The sequence below is a fragment of the Embiotoca jacksoni genome, unplaced genomic scaffold, assembly GCF_022577435.1.
Source record: "Embiotoca jacksoni isolate LCO1_2020_lvr unplaced genomic scaffold, fEmbJac1.0.p SCAF_13, whole genome shotgun sequence".
NCBI lineage: Eukaryota > Metazoa > Chordata > Actinopteri > Embiotocidae > Embiotoca > Embiotoca jacksoni.
Window position 1 is genome coordinate 8,099,471 of NW_027185263.1, and position 27,046 is coordinate 8,126,516.

The 27,046-nt window shown below is 40.5% G+C and overlaps 1 protein-coding gene across 1 annotated transcript in view; it reads left to right on the top strand.

Moving 5' to 3' along the window:
* The first annotated feature begins 7,789 nt into the window (after positions 1 to 7,789).
* The window catches only part of LOC138196310 (reticulon-4 receptor-like 1), an 84,862-nt gene continuing 65,605 nt past the window's right edge, over positions 7,790 to 27,046 (top strand). The window contains exon 1 of the mRNA XM_069146211.1: positions 7,790 to 8,472. Coding sequence (XP_069002312.1) covers positions 8,460 to 8,472 — 13 coding nt within the window. The 5' untranslated portion in view covers positions 7,790 to 8,459. The remainder of the gene's footprint in view (positions 8,473 to 27,046) is intronic.

The following is a 27,046-nucleotide window of genomic DNA, read 5'->3' on the forward strand; positions in this document are numbered from 1 at the left end:
GGCTAATCAGAGAGGGACGGGGCGGACACTAATCGGCTGGTCGGAAGGTTGAAAAAGGTCACTAAAAGGTTATAAAGGTCATAGCGGCCCGGCACAGATCACCTGTCGATCATCTCTGCGAATGACCTATACTTGCAAGGTGAGTTAATGTCTCCGTGTTGAATAGATTCTGCTTAGGTAAGAGTAACAGAGTATTTACTGGAAATACGTATCTGGTCAAGACAGAAATTAGCCTCATAAGAGGAGATAACAAGAAGGGAAGCAAGTAATTTATAGCATCAATGCAGGAATGCTGGAAAGACAGATGGAAGGGAAAATGGAAAAAAAAAACATGTTTGCAATTAAAGGAAGCCAGAAGACTCTCTCTGGGCTCAGATAATATGCTGGAACATATATTTCTCTGAAAAGATAAACAGGAACATAACAACTGCCAGTTAGTAAAACTGGATGGAAGATATAGGAACGTAATGTGATTCAGAGAAAGTTAGAGCAATTATTAACAATTCAGATTGAAATCTAACACACGACCACACACGCTTGACCCACACGCTTCACCTCTATAATATAGTTCTTAATAGATACAAGCAACTGCTATAATTCATTCAGGGCGATGTTACATTACTCTGAGCGAAAGTATAGTCGGAAATTTCCCAGTATTTACAAAAAGATTTTGATTGCCTTACCCAACAATCACTTTTAATCATGGAATACAATCCCCAAACAATGGCTGGTTACCTGCCAGACTTTCCAGTAAGTAGATAATACTAAACAACATTTGGCAGATGAGTGCCTGGCTGGACAGATGGTGGGTGACCGGTGTTGACATCAAAACCAGGAAAAAGACCACATTTGGCCAGAAGATTTCACACACAGGAGTCCGACCTGCCATGGAGATAATTTATAACGTTGCACAACTGCAGATCTTATTTTGATATAAAAACAAAATAGCAGCCGGTATGAAGTGTGAGTGTTATGAATAAATGGATGAGATGATCTGTTTGCTGTATGTGAGAAGTGACTGACTCAACTATCAGGTACCAAGAACTGGATGTTTAAAAATCCCCTCCAGACAAGTTTTAAGACATTTAAAAGATACTCCGCTCGGAATAATAATTAGTGTCTGACATGGTTTAAAAAAAAAAAAAATGTTAATTAGATGCTTCAAAAATCTTAAAAGCACATCTACTCCTTCACCCTCATTAAAAAAAAATAAAAAAAATCCAGTATCTATGAATATGCAAACTTTTTTCTTTTCAAAAATCTGTCTGTTTCTTTATAGAGAAGTCTGTTCTAAGTGCTGGGAGGTTTCAAGTTTCAACATTAGTGGAAATTGCATATTGGATGAGGACTGACTTCAAAACCTATTGTGATGTTTCAAAATGTCGTCGAACACATTAAACTTGGATTTTAAGGTGAACACAGCCGAACAGCCTTGTGACCAACGAGTAACGTTGTAGTGAAAAACTCTGAACAAAGATCAGTTTGTGCATGAAGAGCAAATATCCAATTGAAGGAATGAGAATCAAAACACATTTGTTTCTGTAAAGAAGGACTTAAAAACAATATCAGTACCCAGATTAGTGAATTTCCACGTTTTGCAAACAATAAAAAGCCCAGGCCCCTCGCCAAAGTGTGTAATACAGCCGACAAGAGGATGCCGTGTCAGGGCAACGTTTTGCCTCAAATCAGTGTGAAAAAACGTGTACGTACAACAAAGGCCAAAGAAGGAGGTCATGAAACGAAGGTCATGTGATGGAGGTTGTTTGATGAAGTACAACAGTGCTAAAGTTGAAATACGGATGTAGGTTTTGGTTGGCTGGAGAGTTTAAACCCAGGATTGTCACCAAGGAGACCAAATTTGAGCCCATGAGAAACCAATGTGAATTTCTTTATAGAAATCTTTTCCAAACCAAACCAAACAACACATTTTTTATCCCCTAAACCTAACCATGTTTTTGTATGCCAAGGCAAGCCAAATCATGAGTCTAACACAGTATATATTATATATATATATATATATATTACAGACGTTTGTGTGATACTGGGTTAAACTGTTATTTATGATCTTCATGTCATGCCAAACATTTGTCCAATAGGTAACTGCAGCAAGACATTTTTCAGTAGCAAATATTCAAAACCAAAAGAAAGACATCATCCATAAACAATGACTGATAACCCCCTTAACGTTACAAGATCGGGATATCTTAATTATGAGATCATTTCTGCTAATTATGAGATAGTAGGCCTAGGTCATAATTATGAGATAAGGTCTCCATTTTTTTCTTTTGTGAATGTACGGCACTTATGTGCTCTCCATTATATTCAATTTCAAATGTATATACAATTAAAAGTATTTCTGGACAATTAACTTGCCTATTAATCACATATTACAGTGAGTATCACTGGTGGACTCTCCAAACAAGGCCCGACTACCAAAGACTTTAGATATGGCTTTACATAAGTGATTCTTCAAATGTCATCATCTTAATTTCATAAAAATATGCATATTTATTCTAATAGGGCCCAAAAGCACATTACTTTCAAGTATAAAACTGATGTATTAACCCAAGTATCCAGTATCCATACAAATGACTTTTCCCTCTCCATTTGCTCATGATGAGCTGCTGCACTTGTATAACATTATAAGATGGACACATGAGAGTTGGATCTTTTATGGCATTATGATGCTAAAAACGATTCCAGAGTTATATCATAATTTATAGGGGAACACGATACATATTTTATTGAACCACTTGTACAATTAACACGCGTATCTGTCTCACTGGAACTTAATAAAAATAAATACATCATGTGTATGTTTGCCCATACTTTATACAAGAGGGCTCTTCGCACAGTAATCAGACGCTTTGGCCTGCCACATGTAATAGTTACAATTTTAAATGTTCAAACAAACAACAAATAATGAAAGTTAAAATAAACAGAGCCCCGGGCTTAATGAGACTTGAGAATTGACTGGGGCTCTGGAGAATTGACTGCAACACCACACAAAAATAATATATATTCATCCTCTTGTACACTATTAAATGCTTGCTTGTGTGTGTATTTCAAGTCTAAAATATGAAAAATTGAGGCCCTTGACCTGGACTTGAGATTAATTTTCCCTAAAATCTTATGGTTGTTTCATTAGAGGCAATCAATTTATTCTGCATGTCAATAAAAACAAACTAAACCTTTAGTATGCCGCAAAATAGCAAAATTGTTAGTATTATTTTTGTGTTGATTGGAGTGTTGTTTGTCCACTTGGAGCTGATTTGGCTTTGGGGCGACTATTCATCACTATGTACAATTTAAATGAATTCTGATGACATGGGCTGATACCAGCCCTGCTGAAGTGTTCATTTTTTTCATCTCAGAGTGGAATTTACATACAAGATTTGCATTTAGAGACACACAGTATTCCTGTACCAGTTCATACAGTTGTACTAAGTTAAGATCTTGTCAAACTTATTTAAATCTGCTGCTGTATTGTCTGTAGGTTATTGTTCCTAAGCATGAAAAAAAAATGTAATGTTCTCTCCACTGGAACAATTTTTTTGGATGATCGAATATGGAGCCAGAGCATTCAAAAAGAGAAATTGGTTGGAAAGAGAAACAGATGATATACAAAGGAGTAAAAAGAAACATTACAGCAAGAATTGGGTAGAGAGGAGGGCTGTGCCATATTAAATCGTCCACATACACCAGTATAATTCTTTCACATGATAAGAATTTGCCATGCCACGGTATGTACAAGATTGTGAGGACATGTTTGAATCAGTGAGGTGGGCCTTCAAACAGATCAAGCATAATGGAGAGCGGGTTCACATGTTCGACAAATCGGAGGAAAAGTTATCTCAGGAAAAAATAAGCCTCCTCTGTCGTTTTGAAATATTTTGGCTACAACAGATCAGATGTGAATCCAATATCTGTTTCTTTGGGCATCGCATGTAGACAAGGAGAAATATATATATGGCGGCAAACAGTGGCGCTAACGTTTTGAAAGCAATCCCCCTGAACAGGTGGACAGGATTGTCATGCTTTGGCCATTGCTTTCGCATTGCAACACTCTCTCCAATTCTTCCTGTTTTTGGGGTCTTATCAGTCATCCACGATCACAAAAAACCTCACTTTTAATAAAAAAACTTTGTAAAGGATGTAGGTAGTGACTCAAAAACTGTCCCGCAGGACACCGTTCAGGCGTTACAATGACTCACAACTCGTTCTTATAATCCACCCATGGCCTCAGTAAAGGAACCAGTTTTGAACACTTTCGGAAAATTACAACAGCAAAAACTGAACTCATCTATCCAACAGCAACTGTACAAATAACTCTTTGGTGAATGTAATGGCTGGCAGCCATGTTCACTTTCTCTCATCCAATCAAGAAGGTGATTGACAAAAAGCTGAATATTCAGGTACCTACCAAAACGAGGACACAATGTTCGGAGAGGAAATAATTTGAGAAGACATTAATCTGAAGTTTACGGAGCTCGGCTCATCTGAGTCAACTCTGCCAACGTGACGACTAATCAATTACGCAGAGTTTTTTGTTGTGGAAAATGGATAAAATGTTGGAAAATTCAAATCCGGTTTTACTTTGTATTTTGACTTGATGGTCTTATGACTCTTTGTCCTTATTGTGGATTCCTGGCACATCATTTTTGATCCAGTACATTTGCCATTTGTGTTTTTAAATCGAGCATAACCCTTCATGTTGTTTTTAAATGTACATATACAAGTTGATTTCCACAAACACATTACCACAAATGAAGACAATCATCTCTTTTTTTTTTTTTTATGTTTTGAAGCGGAGGTCCTGGTTTATCCAAAGAATGCCCTCTGTGTTTGTAACATTGACAGCTAACGTTAAGCTCTGATGAATCTTGCGTTTACTTTCAAAGTAGTTCAAAGAAGAAATTAGGTCACAAATCATAATATGTTGGATCTTTCATTTATGAGTTAATTAACTGGGAAAATTAAGGCGGGAAAATACTGTCAATTTATAAAGAAGCCCGTCAGAAATGTTAGGATGGAATAATCCACTCCCCAACTCAAACATGCGCGCACTAAAAGCTGAACACATACAGACACATGGATCCTGCATAGGCACACAACAGTCACATCGCACACATATCATTTACACCAGGGGTGTCAAACTCATTTTAGTTAAGGGGCCACATACTGCCCACTTTGATCTCAAGTGGTCCAGACCAGTAAAATCATAGCATAATAACGCATACATAACGACAATATTTCTTTATGTTTAAATCTTTGGTGAAGGTTTTTGGATGATAAACCCTATTTTAAGGTCTTTCTACAATAAACTAGAAACATAAAGAGCAAAAACTCAGACATCAGCCCACTGTTTATCTGCCTGGGCTCTCCTCTGCAGATTCCCTAGCAGCGAGCGCTGCTGCCTGTGACAACGAACGCTTCTGCCTCCGGAGCCGACGTCGCATTTACGCTGTTTTTGAAGCAATTACTGGATCGATTAAAATAAAATTGCAAAACGTTTGTACTCATAAACCTCCATATTCTCATAGAAATGCAATTTATGTCTTTCTATAATTTTCACACTTAGCAAAGTCATCCGGCGGGCAGAGCTGGACACTCTGGCGGGCCGGATGCGGCCCGCGGGCCGTACGTTTGACACCCCTGATTTACACCTTCATTTGAGTTCCCATTTTGTGCTCGGCAGTTACAATTTACTTTGTAATTGTTTAGGCTGTATTGTTTATTGTGTGGATTGTGGCAACTATGCAGTTGAAATATTAATGCTAACGTGAAAACTGTAGTTAACAGGGGATTTAAAGAAAATGACACCTTCTCTGACCAAATCAAAATGCAATACATCCTGGGAGAGAAACCCTCCCCAGGGAGAGTTCATATACCAGTGCACTCCACAACCAAAGAGAAAACAATTTGAGAAACACACAAAAACTGTAATTACTCTCATCAACGTTTGGCCATTTGTATGATTGAAATTATATTTTATATTATTCTGTTACACGTTCAAATCTACACAAAGACACAATCAGCAGCATTCACCTATACAAGGTGTCGCCATCATTCAAATTAAAGTTGGCTGTGGGTTATTGCTTATTCATGATAAAGATCATTAAATTTGAAACCAGGGAGAAAAAAATGGGAAATATATGGAATATAATGGACAGAGATAACACATGCCTTGTGCAAATTGGACAAACCAAATTACAGTCAAAGATAAAAGAAAGAATACCGTGGAATCAGACAGTGTGCTCAGACTCTTTCACTTTTTGCACACTTGATTGTGTTGTAGAGTTATCATTGAATGGATAAAACTGTAATTTTTGTCCACATAAACCTACTTGCAATAATCCTTTCTGAAGTTAAACGATGTTATCAGAATGTTTTGCACATTGATTGAAAATCGAAAAACTGAAATTTCTGATTTACAAAAGTATTGACCTTTATTCAGTACTTTGTAGAAACACCTTTACCCTTTTTTCCTTTTACAGTTTCAGGTCTGGGTGAGTCTATTCCAGCTTTGCACACCTGGATCTGGACAGTTTATCCCACCCCTCCTGGCTGATCCTCTCAAACTCTGTCAGATTGGATGGCATGCTTCTAAGAACTGCCAACTTCAGGTCTCTCCACAGAGATTCTAAGGGGTTTAAGTTTGGCCTCTGGGCTTTGGGCTTTGGGCTTTGGGCTTTGGGCTTTGGGCTTTGGCCCCTCCCACCCCCCGGCTTACGCTTTTTCTTCAAGGACTTCTCTTTTCAGCTCTGTCCAGTCTCCCTGCTCCTACCACTGAGAAGCATGTATGAAACTACCACCACCATGCTTTACTGCGAGGATGGTACTAGCAGAGGAAGAGCGACATTGTGCTTGGACTTCTGCTTAAATAGTCACATTTTTGTCCCATTCTACAAGAGAATCCTTTTCCCTCATGCTTTCAGCATATATAAATGCCATTAAATGTTTCTCCCATCTCTGCAGAGGACTTCTAAAGCTCTGTTAAAGGATCTGTTGGTATCCTAAGCGAAAGTCCTGTGTTTGATCTATCTAATTGCCCCGAACTTCTCCTTTGCTCTCATCATAATTACAGCAGCAACTAGCGGTCACAATAAATGTAACCTTACGGCCCACAAGGTGCTGGTAGGTTCGCCCAGTCTGAAGCATGGGCGTGATGACAACCGATAAGGGCCATTTAATAGTCTGATAACATTCAAATTGGGTGAATGGTTTTTCTGCAGTGATTTTTCCTCTAGCAAATACCAAAACAATTGCTGCCTTCTTTTTTTTTTTTTTTTTTTCAAATTTTCTAGCTCTGAATTATACTTTCCTTGTAAACCTTACTGTTAATTCCATTATGGCTCTGCCAATGGGCTGAAGCTATTCTAAAATTAAATTTGTGAGAAAGAGTGCGAGAATAAATGAGAGAAAGTAAGGAGGGGAAGCAGATGAATCAGAAGAAGAGACAAAGAGTAAATGAATTGTAATTGAAGCTTCTGTAATATTGTTTATGCAATAGGCTGGATTGTTGAAATTGAATTGGGGAGAGGAGATAAGGAGACATAAGTGAGGGAATGCGAGGGTGCCAGAACTGATACAAGGATTTTGATGAGGACCTTGAACTGTTTTCTAAACATTGGTCTATAGGTTATCTGTCAAACGAATACAGCACAGCCTATGTGAATTTAGAGAGAGAGAGAGAGAAAGAGAGAGAGAGAGAGAGAGAGAGAGAGAGAGAGAGAGAGAGAGAGGGGTGGGGTGGGGGGTGGGGGTGTTTTGGCTTTCATCAGTCACATCTCGCTGTGGGAGGGGGACTGAAGCGGCTGCCTCGGAGCTCTCCGGTAACAGAGACAGTGCACGGTACTGACTCACACTGGCGATCCACACACCGCACATTTTAGACTCCAGCCAACCTGACTTGCGGCCGAAGACCCGACAGGAGGACGACGGAGAAGACGTAAAGGAACTTTCCTCTGATTTCGGTCTGTTTTCGATACGCTCTTGGCAGCATCTTTCCCACATATTCGGGCATCAGATAAAGTATGTTACAGGTTCTGAAACACCAGATGGCGGCGAGTTGAAATATCATTAAAAGGCATCTGCGTGTGTTGGGACGGGACAATGAGCTTTCCCCCCCCCACGTATTTCATTTAAAACTGCGGACAACTTCGTTTGAGCCCGGTTTTATTTTCATCTTGAAATTTGTCAAACATCATCCTCCAACTCCTCCTCCTCCTCCTCCTCCACCACCACCACCTCGTCCTCCTCCTCCTCTTCCTCCTCCGACCGCCTTCACTTGATAAAAAAAACCCCCCCAAAAAAACCAGCCATCAAGGAGACAAGACTACAATCTGCCTGCCAGCGGTCAAAGGGAATCAAAACAATCAGCAGCACAGGACTGGACTCTCACAAGGATGCTACTCCAGCACAGAGACTACTAGACGGTCCAAACAGCCGCTGCCAATATGTTTAGGCGAGGTAAGAGAAAGGAATTCACTTGTTTCTGTTGCTGGTGATTTGGAGCGCGTGTGGCCGGCCTGTTTATTATCTGTGTCAATGGATGCGTGTTAATACAAATTCTTGAAGTATTTTTTTTTTTTTTTTTTTTTTTTTTTGTGTGGCTAAATTGAGTTGGAAATTAATCTCTAGGTGCCACCTTAACAACTTACCAGTTGTCCTTACCATCCGGGACTGGAATGGAAATTAAATATTTATTCATTTCATGTAAAAATGATTCTTAAAATAGCGAACCGCTGCCGCACTGCAGTTTGTGGTACTTGCCTGCACGAGGATGGCTGTTGCGCGTGTGTGCGAGAAAAAAAAAAAATAGGAAGAGATTGCGTGAGAATAAGCTCAAGAAAGAAAAAGTTAATAATTTGCCTTTTATGTTTTCTGAAGTTGCACTCGTTTTGATCACTTTGTGCGCGCGTGCACGTGTGGCTTTTTGGTGCGCACGCTTTTGCGTGCGCGTGTGGTTCAAATTGGCGTGGCAGAAAGGAGGCGCTCAGCCGACCGACAGCCGGGTGTTTTGACTTGTGTCTGCAGTGAGGGAGATGATGGCTCTCCCACCGGGTCCGCGGGCCCTGGGAGAATAAAAACCGGTGGAAGTATTGCCCAGAGAATTAACAGCGTGCGTCCAGCGCCTGCTGTTTACTCTGACACCGACACACTGCTGTTTTGTGGTGAGGAAAGGTATTAAGTTTTACCACAATGACCTTGCCTGTGCATGTGTTGACAGGGAAGCTTTAAAAAAAAAAAACCCCTCTCTCCCCAACATCTTTTCTGTGCGAGCGCGCGCGCACACACAAACGCGCACGTGTGAGACAGGGTCCAAATAACATCACTATGAACAAAAAAGCCATTTCACAAATTGATGTTCCATATTAAACAAAACACCAGTCATCTTGTCATAACTGAAAATGTGATGGGAATAATGAAAACCTGGGCGACACACACATTTGAAAGAAATGTATTTTTGGTGTGTGGAGTGGTGACTCATCTGTCAATCAGCCCCCCCCTCCCCACCCCTCCTCCAAAAAAAAAAAAAAAAAAAAAAAAAAAAAAGGGCTCTAGTGAAAGGCAGCTTGTCAGGGAACTGTTTTGTGATGAGTGTAGTGCACGGCTGACTGAACCCTGAGAACATAATAGAAAAACATCTTTAATAGAGACACTGGAAGTCTGTCATTTGTCATTTCAGTGCAGTCCAACACAGAGGAGGGAAACAACGTGCATACATCCATGCACATCATTATCTATTAGCTCACTTGGTTGGACCGAGTCAGGGCACAAGCTGGGCGATCTCCTCATTAAGGGTGGGACCTAATGGGCTTGACAGAGGGCTGATTAGTGCTGTCACTGTGTGTGTGTGTGTGTGTGTGTGTGTGTGTGTCTGTGTGTGTGTGTGTGTGTCTGTCTGTGTGTCTGTGCGTGCGCGACAGAGAGACAGAGAGCGCGTGCTGGCTTCAGGGAGACAAGCTTTAATTTTAATCTTCCTGTAATTTCAGATGGATAGCACCCACCCTCCCACCCACCCGTACACGCAGCAAAAACACACAGTGGCGATGGCTGGTGCCTCGCTTTGTATCTCCTCCTACAAATATGCGACTGTCAGTCACAATCATAAAATTCAGAGTAATTGTGCGAGTCTGCCTGCGATAAAGTTATCTACGTCCGTCACCTTTACCTACAGTATCTCTGCGGTGGGACAAAACAAGAGAGGGAGAGAGGAGAAGGAGGAGAAGTGGTTGAGTGTAATGAAAACTCCCCCCCCCCTCTCTCTTTCTCTTCTTGTCTGTCTCTCGTTCTTTCTCTGTATTTCTCTGCTTGGCCGCCTCCTGCTGCCAGCCTCAGACGGAGAGAAGAGAAGCCTGGCAGGCTGATTGGCTACTAGCTGACTGGTTTGGGTAGCTGCCGAAGCTTTGTTTCCCAGCTTGTTTGAAGCTGGATTTGTTTCCCTTCCTTGACTTTGTCTTTGTCACCCAACTTTCCAGTTGTCTCTCTATTTATCTATAGTTTTTTTTTTTTTTTCCCACAGTAATGTGACACTGTGTGAGCAAAAATATGCCAGACCTTGAAAGTAGTTATGAAAAGAGGAGCTCTTTTACTAAAAAAAAAAAAAAAAAAAAAAAAAAAAAGACACGTGGAAGGCTTTATTATGCTCTGTCACAATCTGTAAAAGTGCGCAGCCATTTGTGTTTTCAGCTGCAGGCTGGCAAAACGCATATGATCGATTATTATGATTATTTTCTTGATTGCTCTCCTAATTTGTCAATAAAATGCTGGAGAATTGTAAAAAGGATATTTTCCAAAAAACAAAAGTTTTAATCTTCAAATAGGTGTTTTATTCAACCAACCGGCCCCACCCTCACCCCACCCCCCAAAAAGGTAGTAATCATACAATAACGATAAATCCTCAAATTTTAGAAGCTTGACTGTCAAATATTTAATACTTTAGCTTTGAAAAAAATGCACAGAAAAGATTAGTAATTTTTTTTTAAACAGCTGCAGATATAATTTGTAAATTGAGTTCTGACTTTGTTGTCTTTTTATTTGAAGCTCTACTTTCTGCATAAAATTACAGTTTAGGCACATTCATTTATTAATATTTATAAATGGCTAATTAACACTTTTCTTTTGTCTCTTGCTAATTTGGTGATGTAACCAGTACACTCACCAAAAGCTAAGAAGCATTCATCTGTTTTTATCCCTTTTAGAAAATTGCCAGATTCAATGAAGCTTTTTGACACTTATTAGTCAATTATACTCATAAATCAGATGTAAGCATGCTATTTCATCATTCAGTGCAAGGTGCAAACACTAACAAGCACCACTGAGTAGAAGTCAGATGGTGCGAATGTATTTTTAATGTAATTGTGGATCAGACAAACAAATGAAATCTATTGATAATACGTATTATGTTCTTAAGGTTTTGACAGCCGTTTGATGGACAGGGCTTTCTCGAGAGCATTGGAAAATGGCACTGCACCATCACATCCTGCTGCAGCAAGATTCAACATTAGCAGACATTCTGGATTCAAAAGCCTAAACATTTTTCAGAATGGGTTGGCTGGCTGCTGGTTGAACTGGATAAAGAAATAAGGACATTGATTTTAAAAACATTATTGGTTGAATCCATTTCAGGCAATAACAGTGTAATCTAGGGTTTTGTCCCCACGTTGCTGGGCAATGTCAAAAACTTTGAAGTTTATTCGCCAATATAAACAAAATATTTGTGTAGTTTGAATTCATCTTTTTTTTACTGATGCAGTTTGTAGTATCACTTTCCACTAGACTTAGTTAATCAAATTAAACATCATTAAATGTGTAGCTACTGTGACCCCCCCCCCCCCCAATGCCTGCCTACATACACCCCCATTTTGAGCAAATATTTGCTTACATTCAGGGCAAACAAGCACCATTAATTGTTTGCTGATTTAACTATCAGAAGTTCCTCGGTACAATATATGCATGGATGTACAGATGAGTATTGATTGAGGACTTTCATACAAAAGAACATTTTAAAATATGATGATTCCCAAGACAGTTCTGCTGAGTGTCTTCTTTTCTGTGATTTCTAAGATGATTTATTTAAAGATATTATTTTAAGATAATGATATCCTCGGGAAGTGTAAGTCATACTCAATATCCGTCACTGTATATCATGTCTGTGTGTTAGACTTAAATAAGCAGCGGAGTACAAATGTTGATGCACAGATTTCCCCTCATGTGACATTTTTACCTCATGCCTCACTCGCAGTGTTCTTCCTTCAACGTCAACTCATGAAGTCTACAGAAACCGCAAAATAGTATGTGGGTTTGGATTTGATTTATAAGTTCAGCCCATATGGGAAAAAGCACGATTTTGCAGCTCCTACTTGAGTTATGAACTTCAGCTTTTGAAGGCATGACACATTTCTTCTTTTATCATCACTTCTTAATATAATTTCATCCTCACACTTTCCTCCTCAGCCCCGTCGTTGACTGCACTGTAATCCACCAAATTTTTTTTTTGCAATATCTGAAGCAGTGAAATGTTCTGTGATATTACCTTCAGCAATGATAATCTATAATGAACCTCTGCTCAGTGCTGAAATTCACTGATCAATATCAATATATGATGGTAAAATTGCAAGCCACTGTTCATTCAGGCTGTAGCCTCCGCCTTGCTCGAGGGCCGCTGGCTTTCTCTGGGCCCACATGTGAATAAAATCTCGCCTGATTGCGAAACTTTCCAGCGGTATCATGGAATTCCTGCTCAACTCGAGCTTTAACGAACGAGAAGTTTGCCCTGATTAAACCCCCAGCGATTCTTAGTGCATACTGTATGTTCATGCAGTACTGTTGGCCGTCAGTTGTGCTAATTAGGTTAAAATAACATGTACTCTCCACAATTTGATACGCGTTTTGAAATAACACCATCAGAAACATAGTATCACATGGTGCATCTGATGGCAGTGAGCTGACAGTTGCGTTGGCGCACATACATTTTGACTGCAGGCCATTGTCAAGTCTACAGTCAAACAATTAGACTCTACTGTTGCTCTTCTGCATTGCTCTGTATGTGTGTGTGTGTGTGTGTGTGTGTGTGTGTGTGTGTGTGTGTGTGTGTGTGTGTGTGTGTGTGCGTGTGTATGCGCGCACGTACTAGCATCTATGATCGCCTTGATGGATGATAATAACATATGGATTGGTGACAAAATGTTTATTCGGGTCGTGAAGCACCAAATGGTGGAGTAATTGAGTGCCGAGATTGATCCAAATTTGCTCTTGCAGAACCGACATCCTGAGGCAGCGCACAGATTTTACGGATTAGCACACAAATACGGGGAATACGGTACTTTGTGTGGACTCTGTGAAGATATTAGGGAGCTAAATCATCTTGGGATTCGGTGACTGGAATGGAAGTCATATGATAATCAATTACATCGCTAATGCAAGTCACAGTGGAGAGCAGGATGAAACGCATCACTACACACATCACCACACGCGGCGAGCGTCCATGTGATGGCTGTGCATATCAATGACCTTTGCAACCGCTCCTCCTGCACTGATCTCAAGGTCACTCACAGACTCCTTCTTTCTTCTTGCTATATCCTGAGCTCAGTGTGGTCCACCTGCTGAATCCTATTTTATCATTAAGCCGCTCGACAATTTTGGGGAACGTGCGCCACATTTTACAGTCGATGCATCGTGTACAAATTCGTTCAAATAATTACTGGGACGGATGTTTTGCAGCTCCGAGCTTCTAAACTGGTGAACTCTTGCAAACACAATGCAAAAAAAAAAACCACGATGAGCAGAAATTGTTTTGATGCTAAATAAACAAACACCAAGTGACACAAATCTGCTGTACAGAGCATGAAATGGTATTTCACAATGGCCCTCTGGTGTTTTCTTCTAACTTTCCTGCCAAGTAAAGATTTATCACATTTGTTTTTACATAAAAACATACTGTTTTGCACTTTCAATATTTTTCAGTAGGTTACAGTGCAAGTTAAAGGAGCCAGCCACAGCAAAGGAGTCATTACTTAGCTCTATTTTTAAAGCCACAAAAAGGTGTTGAAAACCATAAGGCGAGCATCGCAGAATGGACAAGGCACAAAAGGTTTATTGCTCGGCTCGCTCTAATTATACTCGTACTACGTGTTTAATTGCCACTGCAGTAAAGTGGCTTGCTGAATTGTTGGTAAATACGGTGTGCTAATTGGCTTATGAATCTCCACGGCGTACCCTGAGAGCTGGCTGCACTCGCAGCATGAAGGTCCTGTGTGAATAAAATGCCCAATCAAACGAGACATTACTCCATCAGGACTCCTGTGAAGGCCTTTTGATTGCAGGGTCACGTAGCAACAGCTGGGTCTGGTTGTGCATTTACTGCATGTACTGCAAGTGTTTGTGAGAGTGTGAGAGAGAGAGGGAGGGAGAGAGAGACCAAGGCTGTGAGTGAGATGCGTGATTGTGTCCGCGTGTGAGAAACTTTTCGGAGGTGAGGCATACAAATGTGCGTAATCACATAGCAAGAACACGGTTCTCGTAAGGATTTTGTGTTTGCGCGTGTTCGAGCCTCAGGAGTCGTTAGTGTAAATGTCAGATCAGGAGCATTAGAGAGGAGTTCCACTGTGTACTAAGCAGATGCTGATGCAGGCGTGCAGAAAAAAAAGAAAAAAAGAGGAAAGGCTGGAGATTAAGAGTGAGACAGAAAGACGGACACGGGAAGAAAATGAATGATTATTAAGAAGCCGGCTTCACCTGGAGGATAAAGGAACGCACAAAGAAAGAGAGCGAGGCCAGTGGCAGGTGAAGCTGGTGGAGCCGATCACGTGGGTGCTTCAGTGTCTCCTCCTCTCTCTCTCTCTCCCAGGAACTTTGGTATTTTCTTGTCACCAGGGGGGAGAGGCAGCTGGATGAACCAGTCGCTTGCAGCAGCATCCTCATCTGCTTATTGAAGTGAATGAGCCATAAACATTTTTGAGACATTTCTTTCTGAGAGTGACATGAGAAAATGGATATGAATTTCATGTCTGTGCACTAAGTATAGAGAGAGAGAGTACCTACGCCTAGCAATAAAGCTGGAGGCAGAGGGAAACATGCAGCCTGACTCTGTTCAAAGTTAAAAGAAAATACCAACCAACACCTGTAAAGCTTACAAAATAACAGGGTGTATCGTGTTTGTTTAACCGGCGCATATACAGAAATATAAAAAAGGCAGTTTGTGACTTTATGGGGAGTGCTTGAGGTACTTCTCAGCAAACAGCAGCTTATACAGTGTGTGGCTTTAATGCAGGCGGCCAGTTGTAATTTCTGTACTGGCACAGTGATATCAAACATCTGAACCTCATTGTGATGACACGGCCGACAAATATAACCAACATGTCACTCCTGCTAAAAGGTTGTCGTTTTTATATTTGTCACCAAGCATTTGAAAAATGAGATGCAAAAAAAAAAAAAAAAAAAGCTGTAAGTTTTAAAAGTGTTGCATTGATAATTATACTATATTGAGAAAAACTGAAAGAAAAAGAAAGAAAACAAAAAGGTTGAACTATTCCTTTAAACAGACGCCATGAAGTCTCACATATTTGTCCACAAACTGTCTTAAGTCCCATATTTGTTCACTGTTTCTGGTACGTTAGTCAAAAAGTGACAGATGCAGTATCAATCAGCACACGTACCGCATAACGGCTTCCTTTGTGACCAAGTCCCATGCAGGATATATCTCCTTCATCCCCCCTCCCCCCCTCAAATCTCCTCTCCTCCCATGTCTTCTTCTCTGTAGCTGGTTCGCTCTGTACCTGTTGAATAATTGATAGCTGTTTTGGTTTCCGATAAGGCATTTGGGGTCCACAGCTCTCAGCAGTATGGGCTTGCTGCTTTCCTCACGGCAGATCACACAGCTCGGTCCATCCTTTCACTCCCCCTCTCTTCCCTTTTCTTCACTCTGCCTCCCTCTCTTTTTAAATTTTTTTTTTTTTTTATCATCTTGTCTTCTTCTAGTCCACATGCCAGTTATTCTGATATGTGCCACCCGCAGTCTCTGTGACATGCTTGCGTGCATGTTGTTTTGTATTGTAGCCACCAGCTCTAATTCCATGTTCTATTCTGATAAGGTCTTGATATTCATCTTCTGATTACAAAGAACCTTGTAAACATAAATAAATGCTGAATGTTGTCATGGAAACAGGACTTGGGGGTACAAAAAAAAAAGTAAATAGGATAAACTATTTAACGTGCTTGCATAAACTGACTCTTATCGCAGCTCCCCTACTACAACATGCAGGTTGTTACATGGGATCTGAGTTGCACCCTGGTGTTTACAGAGGGGAGACAAAATGCTTCTTATGAAAGAGTTTCAACTTTGAAGAGGCTGATTCATCATTGCTAAGAAATCTAGAAGTGTCTGTAAAGATGGCTGTAAGCCAATTAGCAGAATTGAAAAACTTGTACTGTCAATCATATCTTAGATAGTTTCAACCTGAAAGTGCAATTCCTCTGAGATAAGGCAGTGTCAAGAGACTTCACTCACGAGAAAACAGCAGTATTAGTTGTGTATTCATATGCCTTAGGCCATGTTCCCCATTCATTTGAATGAGTCTCTCTGTTGATGCAGTGGGGGTGCCAACGCAGACAACTTGGCAAGAAAATGTTGAACTTGGTTCAACTTTTGCCTGAATTCTATGCAGTTCAGCAAGACGCTGCGCTGGCAAATGGAAACGGTGGAAGCACACAGGCGAGAGCAGCAGGCTGCTCTCCGAGCAGAGCAAAACCTCGTAGGGAGGAGGGCTGGGTGGATGGCTGGGTCAACAAAGTGTGTGAATTTGACACCGGAGACTGCTGACCATGTCCAGCTTCCATACAGAAGGTAATATTTCTCTAGGTCATGCCAAGCAAAGCGGTTAAACACGACGACAGTTGTTACTACTACTTAATCTAGTAGTTTATGTCATAAAACATTCACATAAATAGTTTTTTTTTTATATCTATTATGTGCAACGTTGGGAAGGCACAATGATGTGGTGTCTTGTATGAATCTGAAATAACAGCAAAGGCAAATAACGTATGTTGTTATCATAAGTTTTGACTGTTTTCACTGATGTATGAAATCATCTAGCAGTGTTCATCTTACATAACATGAGATAAGAACCTGCAGATCACTTTGCCTCCATAAAGCCCTCTTGTCCTTATTCTGCATTTAAATTCTCAAATCAAAATTCTAATACCTCATCCTCTTTTATGTTTCTGCACATTGGAATTCAACCTCACACTGTATGATCCATTCATGCTGCAGCGCTGTTTGTACTTCAGTTGCTTTAAGTCGTTTTTCATTTATTATTTATGTTGTTTTGTCTACCCCCTGCAACTAATCACAGATGAATTGCTTGTGTATCCCTACGTATTAGTATATTAATATGCATATAGAAAAAAGTGCCTTGCAACCTTTCATCTCTATTTGTTGGTTTGGTTTCTGAAGCCCTCTGCTCTGTTTCTGTCTGTCTCACCTTTTACTGTGCAGTAAAGTGTTAAGTGTCTGTTACCCAGCATGTGGGGAATTGAAGGAGATAGGTTAAAGAGGCAGAAGAGTTCATCAAACCCAGGACAACAAGTCAATTCCTTCTGATTTACCACATCAATCACCATCTGTCCCACACGGTTTCTACACACACACACACACACACACACACACACACACACACACACACACACGTGTCGGCACATACATAACCACTTAAAGAGACACATGCACATGCTGACTCGCTCTTTTTTTTTAACATCTTCTGCCTCTCTCTCTGTACTGCAGTATAGACAGACAGGAGCGGCAGCAGTAGCAAGTCTTACATAACTACATCACTGCATTAACGAGCCCATCTGCCTCTGACTGGTGCTTACACTAACAGTTGGAGCGCAGTTTTAAATGATATACCCTGATATACATGTGCACAAGCACCACCAAGAACACCTCAACTCTTCTTTATTTTAGCAGGTGAAAACATGTACGATTTTGTTATTGATTATATTTTCATCCTATAAGAATTGGGAAACTTGCAAATTTAAACTTGAAATCCAGGCAAAATGCTGTTGGTAAACAATCGGTTAAATGATTCACAGGAAAATTAGTCAGCAATGAGATTGACAATTGAGTCATTTGGTAATGTGCTTTTTGGATCATTTTCTAATACCTGCACCGTTGTCTCTGTCCCTTTTACATGTTCATCTGTGCTTTTTGCTGGATTTGGGCTCTAAAGCAGACTCCTTGATACTCTGCGCACACACAAGCACACACACACACACACACACACACACACACACACACACACACACACACACACACACACACACACACACACACACACACACACACACACACACACACACACACACACTTGCCAGGACCCAGCAGTGGGTTTAATGAAGTTCATCCTGATCCACTTTTACTGATGCTAAATCCAAGTCCTGACTAAATTCCTAAATTAGCCCCAAGGACAGCAAATAAGTAAAAGCCAAAAATGACTTCGCCTCACAAAGCCGAGGCAAAAGTGCAACCGGCACGCCACACAACGACACTAACGTATGAAATGGCTGAAATTAGAAGAAGTATTTTTTGGGAGTCTGTGTTTGATGCGTGCCTCGGAGTGACGAGGGGAAGTAAAGATGGAGTGATGTGAGAGTGCAGGAGATGAGGGACGTGTGAGAAAGTGTTGTTTGTCTGCTGCCACATCTTGTTTGTGTCTTGAATCTTAGTCTCATTACAACATGGTGTTCGTCCATGTGTATTCAGTGTGTGTGTGTGTGTGTCACACTTGGTCTTATGTAACAATCATAGGCTCAGCTGGAGATGCTGTACAGATGAATCCCAGGATGCGCTTTTATTGGATTGAGAGAGGATGGTTTTCTGGAAAACAACTAATGAAGTAATCAGAGGCAAAGTTTTTAACAGAACTGGAAAACACATGTAAATCAGCATCATATTGCACATCATTGCACAAACCCGGAGTCATTTTCATGACATTACATTCATATTTAAGGCCTCACTGATGCTTTTTCCTAGAATGAGTGAGCCAGAAAGGCTTTAAAATATTTTGTTTTTAGCAGTTTTTTTCCCCGGTATATTGAATTCAACCTAGAACATCTATTTTTTTGTCGGGTGGGTTATATTTATAATTTTCAATAAAAGTAAAGTATATATCCAGTATTTGTTGATAGCATGCTTAAAATGGCTGAAATTTGTGACGAACTAAGATTTCAAAAGAATGAATTAGAAATACTAAACCGACCCTGCTACTGTCAACTCTGTGCTCAGAAAATTACAAATGATTTGTACATGATGGGCTCAAGGTTGAGGCTGTAATAATCCATAGTGAATTTTCCTTTTATAGCGAGCTTTGATTTAGCGAGCTTTGATTTTATGTCAGTAATCATTTAAATGGTAGTTTGTGGTTGGGAATGAAACATCTCATTTATGGCATGTTGACAGTGGTACAGTACATTTGCTTTTGAAACATGGAGAGATTATTATAGGTTGATATCACAAGAATGGACCAGAATCTTGACTCAAACCTACGTTGTGCGCCAAGACAGCATTAGACATAGTGAGCTTTAAATAAAAGTGTCAAGATGGTAGAGCTATTGTTGATAGAGCTGGTTTATGGTTGTTCTGCTGTCCGATGTAAGTGGTGTTTATGGGAAACTTGTCCCTGCAGCATCTGTGCTGATGTTAACGTTGAGGGCGAGGGTCTGTTAGAGGAGGACTGCTACAACACAGACACCAAGGTGTGCTCGCTTCACATCTGAACTGACTATTACAGCGGTGAGGGGAAGGAAGGGTGAAGACATCCACGGTGCACCCTCTGAACTCCCTCTCCCCCTTTAAACAATACTACATTAATCTTCTTAAGCTGTCAACATGACCGAAAGCTGATGAAGCACAAGTGCGCAGAGAGGAGAAAACACTCCTGCCAAGTAGACAACAGCTTGTGACTAATAGTGAGTTTAGCACAGCTCACCAAGCTCATAACTGAGTTGTAGCACCATCATCCTGGCACAATTTAATCACTGCTTTGAGAAAGGTGCTTGTTTCTGCTGAGTCATGAGTCAGTCCAACTCTTCACCTGGAATGTGCGACCTTCCTGCAACCCTGGTCGGGCCAGCTTTTTTTTTTTTTTTTCCCCAGATGTGCAATTTAACAGATGCCACCACTGGTTAAAAAGTTAATGTCATCTCACCCACGCTACAGGAGACATCGTTGTTGTTATGCAGGTGTGAGTTAAAGGTGTGCATGCAGAGGCTGTGTGAAGCAATTGCTGTAACACTGAGAGCTTGTGAGAAAGAGCGGGGAAAGGAAAATGAGACAGGCTGAGGGGAGTCTGCCGGAACAGAAACATTCATACTCGTGATCTTCACAGTACAAAATTTTTTACACCTTTGCTGGCACCTGTTATTTAGTGATATAATGATCTGACAGATAATCACAACACAACAGATGCCAACCTCATAATACAGTGAGTCCCAAAAAGCTTGTGTGACCTGTGTTGTTGTTATGCTTTCTACAGTGCTACTGTCCCAATAAGGATCTGGCAACTACACTGCAGCACAGCTGTCATGAAGATGGGCTGCCTTCCCAACTACACCAGCTGTGCCAGCCCAACCATCACTTAATCACCCAGGGAGGGAAGAAGGGATGGAAGGAGAGAGGGAAGGGGAGGGAGGGAGAGGTGAGAGCTAAAAAAAAAGAAAGAGCAAATGTTGAGGGTGAGGATGCTGGAGTCAGAAGAAATTAGATAAAGAAAAACTGCAGAAAACAGAGAGGAACAATGGAAGAGGCAAAAACCTTAAGGGGGTGAGGAAGTTATGAAGAAAGGGGGTGGGGGGAGCAGATACTTCAGGAGGAAGGTAAAGGTGATGGATTTGAGAAGCAAGGAATGCAAAGGGGGAGGAATGGATGTATGAGGAAAACTAAGAGGCATGACACGCAAGAAAAAGTGGAGAGGAAGGTGGGTGTAGGAAGAGAGTAATGACGGTGAGAGTGATAACATGAGGATGGGAAAGGTGAGAGAGCGATTTGTAAAAGGAAATAGAGAGCTGAACTGAAAAAAAAAAAAAAAGACCCACATGGTGGAATGATGAAAAGCGTGGAGGGCATAGTGTGAAAGAGATAGACCAGGAAGGAGGGGAAGATAATGTTAAACATGTTTTAGGTTGATTTTTCAGCTGGCCAAATCAATTCAGGTGCAATCAGTCTTGTAATAGCTCGAGCAGTATGCAACCACACAAAACTCACTACGCTATACTTAGCAGACAGGAAGTTTTGACAGACTTTCAGCACCTGCTTCGGTACAAACACTCAGCCTTGAGGTCTGACTGACATGTTAAAAACAGGTGATATACTTAAACAACAAAAGGAAAGTTAGCTTTTTCAATCATCTAGTCAACAAACATATAAATAGATGAAATATTCCTCTGTAGAAAAGGTAAGGGCACCCTTGGCATCAAAAGCTAAAACTGCCCCTTTTCACAGAAATAACTTCTTTAAGGCTTTTTGCATAACTGTCCACCAGTGTCTAAGATCGGTTTGCTGTAATGTTTGACCACTCTTCCATGCAAAATTCGCTCAGCTGCAAGATGTTTGAAGGTTTTCTTGCAAGTACAGCCTCTTTCAAATCCCCCCACAACATTTCAAGGGCATTCAAATCTGGGAATCAACTAGGTCATTCAATAACCGTCCATTACTTCTCTCCTAGTCATTCCTTTGTGGATTTGATATAGTGTGCTTCATTTTCCTGTTGAAAGGTCCACTTCTGGTTTAACTTCAACTTTCAACAGAGGTACTCACATTATCTTCAAGCACTATTTGGATATGATGCAGAGTTAAAACAATGACAGTCCCTGAGGCACCAAAGCAACACCAAACCATGATATTTCCACTGCCGTGCTTCACAGTTGGGATATGTTCTTCTCCTCAAAACCTGTCTCTGGTCTTCACCAAACATGTCTACTGTTACCCAGGCTAAACAACTCTCCTTAATTCATCTTTCCAGAGTAAATTATTCCAAAAGGCCGGGTCTTTGCCAGCATGTTCATTAGAAAAGTGTAGTTTTACTCTAATGGGTTTTTTTTTGGACAGCAGAGGGTTTTTCATGGCACGTCTCCCGTGCAGGTGAAATTTGTGCAATCTTTTCTTGATTATAGCTGCATGACTTTGACACCAGCAGCTGCAAGAGTTCCTCGCAGATGCGGTGATGAAATTTTGGGGGTCTTGGAGACGTCTTTTCGCATCAAACAGTCTGCTCTTGGGCTGAATTTGCTGAGGTGGCCAGTCCTGGGCAAATTGGCAGTCATTTGAAATCTGTGCCACCAGTAGATGATTTTTCTCACAGTGGAATGATTCATTTCAAATAATTTGGAGATCTTTTTACATACTCTGCCAGACTTATAGGCATCCACAACCTTTTTTTTTTTTTTTTTTTTTTTTTTCCCTGAAGGCCTTAGACAGCTCTTTATATCCTGGCATGATGACACCACACACTTCAACAGCAAAGAGAACAGCAGGTTCCACCTGTCACTCCCTGAGGAGGTTCTTATCATTACACCTAATCTGGACCATTGATTCTATTTTTATGGATCTGAAGGTGTGATAAATGTAGTTTGTGTTTACTATTTCCCTGTGACTTATCTGTTTTTTGTATTTTTTGTATTATGAAAATGACTACAAAATGTCAATTTTATGTGTCATTTGTTTGAGCACATCCCCTTTTTTTTTTAATAGGCACGCTTTCAAAGTTGATCAATTTACTCGTCCAAATATATCAAAAAGGACAACAATCTTCATGGCATGTAGGGACTTCTTCACACGACTGTATCTATCTATCATATTCCTTTAAGGCCTCTCTCTCTCTTTCTCTCTCTCCTCTCACTCTGAATATGTGTGACTAACACCATGTCAGGCAACGGATCTCACAGCAAATCATCCATCCCCAGGGCAGATTTGTGCTGCACTACTCAAGATTTAGGGCAACGGAGATGAGTACATTTGTCTATATTGTAAAGACAGGTTATGCTTTATCTCCACACTGACTGACAATGAATCCACGCTGAAGGGAGAATCACTGATACATGAATATTAAACTTGGCTATTAAAATAAACATGTTTTATTGCCAAGATAAATATGTCCCATCAGTTAAAGTGAGTCTTTTGCTTAACCGAATCAGTCGGAGGCCATTGATCGGAGCACATACAGTCCTGGAAAACTCGAGGTTTGTATCGGACTGAATCTGCGACTCTTGCATTCATTGACTCAGAGCTCGCAAACTCTGATAGATTTTGACAACTCTCAGGATCTACTTGTAGTACTGCCAAGTGCAATTGGATTAATTTACAAGGAAGGTTATGTATGGCCGAAACATTTTTGTTTATTTTGAGAATCAAAATAAATGCAAAGCAATTTCTTTTGTGTCACAAAACTGAGGACTGTTTCACTGTTATGGAACACAGAAGTGGAAAAAAAGCAGGTTTATGCAAAGAGCAAAACAAATGAATGATGAAATACCATGAAGCATGAAAAATTGTATCAAACTAAATAATAGATGTTTGTATCCAATCAGAAATGTAAAAAAGTTCAAATCTTTGGTCTGCCTTTAACTGTGCCTGCTTCTACCTGCCCCGTCTCTTCCCATCTGTCTCCTCTGCTAGTCTGAGGGACCTTACACGCTCCGCTCGGCAACAGATCAAGACAGCTACATATTCTCCAAATGTCATTTCACAAGCATTTCCCCAGACACGTTCATGAAAGAGGTTTTTCATGTAGTCACATGTGCATGTGTGCTGCTGGCTGTACAACGTGTGGGAGTTCAGTCTGCTTTTAAAGATGCCATATTTCCTTTTGTCGAGATCAGCCGGAGTAATAACCAATTATGTCTTGTGTATGTCATCAGCTAAATACATTACATGTGTTTCTATGGCGCCACCAGCAGTAGGATGCGAGGTAAATAAAGTATTCTGTTGTTAAAATGGTGGCGTCAGAGATGGATGGACTCTAATTCCTCCTTAATCATCCTGAGATGTCACCAGAAAAGAGGGTAATAACATGTAATCCACTTCTTCAATCCCCTCCTACTGCTGCCAGTTGTTTGGACGCTCGTTTGGTGTTTTAATAATCACAAGGGCACCTCAGCGAAGGTAGATAAATTGGATTAAATGTGTGGTGTAGATACTAAACCTGGAAACACATGCTGCACACACAAACGGGCTGCCGCTTTGTTATATTTCCTCATTTAGCCGATGCCTTGTTTATACCTCCTCCTACCCAGCACTCCAGTTTCTCTTTCCGACTACAATCCCTCCGTGTTAGCCCAGAAGCCCCCTGTGGTCCGGAGGCGACGGAGCACAGACTTACCTTAAAGAGTTAGCATGGTAATACCTACTGGAATCTGAGTCAGTCAGCCAGGCCAGAGCAGAGTTAAGCCCTTGCTCTACTCACATCAAAGGGGACGGGCGATCCAAAGCAATCTCCCAGAGAGAGAGAGAGAGAGAGAGAGAGAGAGAGAGAGAGAGAGAGAGAGAGAGAGAGAGAGAGAGAAGATGGAGGGGAGGGGAGATGGAGAAGAGGGGGGGCTGTTACATACTCCCTTTATCATGAGGAATTTTACGGTTCAGACCTGTGATTCTGAGGGGAATTTTATGGGCTGACCAAAGATGGGCAGCTTCAATTCAAAAGTAGAGCTGTCTCATCATTTCCCAAGGTGTGTGTGTGTGTGTGTGTGTGTGTGTGTGTGTGTGTGTGTGTGTGTGTGTGTGTGTGTGTGTGTGTGTAGAGTGTGTTGCGTGTGTATGATTGTGTTTTGTGAGTCTGTGCCAACTGTACCTTTCTTTACTTTAATATTTTATCGTCCTGACAGCTTATTGTTTATCAATCCCGCTTTGTACAAGCTGATTCATGCAATGCTGTTGCCTTCCACTCAGACCTGCATTTTTAATTGAATGCTTCTCCACGGGGGCAGAAAAAAAAGCGATCAATTAATCAATTCATTCTGGGGGAACAAAGTTGTGTTGCGGGTTGTTTTTCTTTGCCTGGATTTCATCTATGCCATTTTAATGGCCGCAACCTTGGCAAACATATCAGCTCTATCACTTTCAGATGAACCCGTGAGCTTGTGTGAACGGTCTATCAGACTCGGGAGGGGTTTTTCATAGCCTGACCGAGATTGCAGCGTGACGCACGCATCATTACGTGTAAACGAGTAAACACGCCAGTTAAATTGCATTAATGAAACGTGTTCTTTAGAGATTATTCATATTCTGTTTTAATTATGAGATGGTCTCACTACACGATAAGCTTCTTATCTGACTGTGGGCATCAGTTTATTTCCAAATGAGCTGATATCCACATATCTCTGCGTCCACAAAGATGTGTGTGTGCTCACTGACCACACACACATAAACAGCACCTAATACAGCCATTTCCCCTGAGAATTACTGTGATATGTAAATACTTAGCATTAGCTTAAAGGCCCTGAAAACCCATATTCTCTTTCACCTTATTTTCTCATGTGACAGATTTCTGTATTTGTATTTTCATCCTAGGTTTTCTCACTTGTATCTGACAGAGTGCACCAATGTTTATATTTAAATCTGATGAGTTAGTTTGCTCTTGTTTCCAGAAACTGTCAATCAAATCTGATGAAACTGCTCCCTTATAGCTCTGATGGGTATAAGATGATTTAAATTCTTGATAAGTTATGACCAAGAATATATATATATATATATATATATTTTCACTGAACTTTAACTTTTATTGTTAGTTATTTTGTCATGCATATTTAATATAATGGACAAATACCCTCAGAGATTATGTTTTGGATTTAAAGTTTTCAGGGAGGAAACAGGACAGGTTTTTATTATGTTAATGTCAACAAAGCATTTTTTAACATGGGTAAAATGTTGACTTCTACTTAACTTGCATAAATAAAAAGCCAAATATAGACGAGTATTTCTAGGAAAGCTAAACACCCGGAAACACAATGTCAATTGCATTTCTTTGGTATTTGCCTGACATCAAAGTAAAACAACTTCCTACTAGAGCAACCATTTATAACAGAGGCCATAGCACCAATTTCTTCATTAATAGTACTATATTATATACAAACAGTAATGTAACATAATGCCACCACAGTTCACACAATGTGTGTGGACAGCCGTCGGAACTCAGTGGATATTGGACACCAACCCACATGGCCAGAGCTGTAAAATATCTACTAGCCTTTATTAAAGACTACATCCAGTGTTGAAAACAAGTTTCACACTGTTCTAAACACTTACACACAAGATACTGGGTAATGCAGATTATATTAAAATCATTGATTCCACCAATTACCAATGTAATTTCATTTTACAGCAATGTTAGAACCTGTCTCTTGTGCTGGTGTAACAATAACAATGTACACAATAGGTGCTAATGTACAATAAACTTAAATTGCCAGTATGTAGCAACATGAAACTGAAAAGATTTGAGGGGATAAAACTACAAAGTTGGTTGAGATGGGAGGCGAAAGAGTTTTCTTTTGAGTTTGTAGGTTCTAATATAGTCATTGTAACGGGAGGTCGTTTCATCACCAGGTAGACGAAAGAGGAAACTCAGCAACAACAGGTCACATGTTATCGTGACGTTTGATGACTCGTGCTTTTCACAGTAAGCACAGTAAAAGTTGCACCTTTGCTTTCTTGTACATCTACTGGTGCATAAATAAGCATAGCCGAGCCTCGTGCTAATTGCAAAGTACTCAGTGTACGAGTGTTATCGTAGTAAATATTAAATGACCTGAAGTAGTCTCAGGAAAGAGCTGCCAGTGTGCTGGTTTCTATTATAGAACAGGCAAGACCCAAAAAAGTGCTGCATTATTTTTAGTCTTTCAAACTGTCTCAGAGTCTGTCTCAGCTGCTCTCACGCACACACACTCAGACAGAGCACTGGCTAAACTGAATGAAGTTTCATTCCACTGAGTATGTTCATTGACTTTGTCACCATGGTATCTGGGATAAACCAATCAATTCTCCTTCATCTTCTAGGAA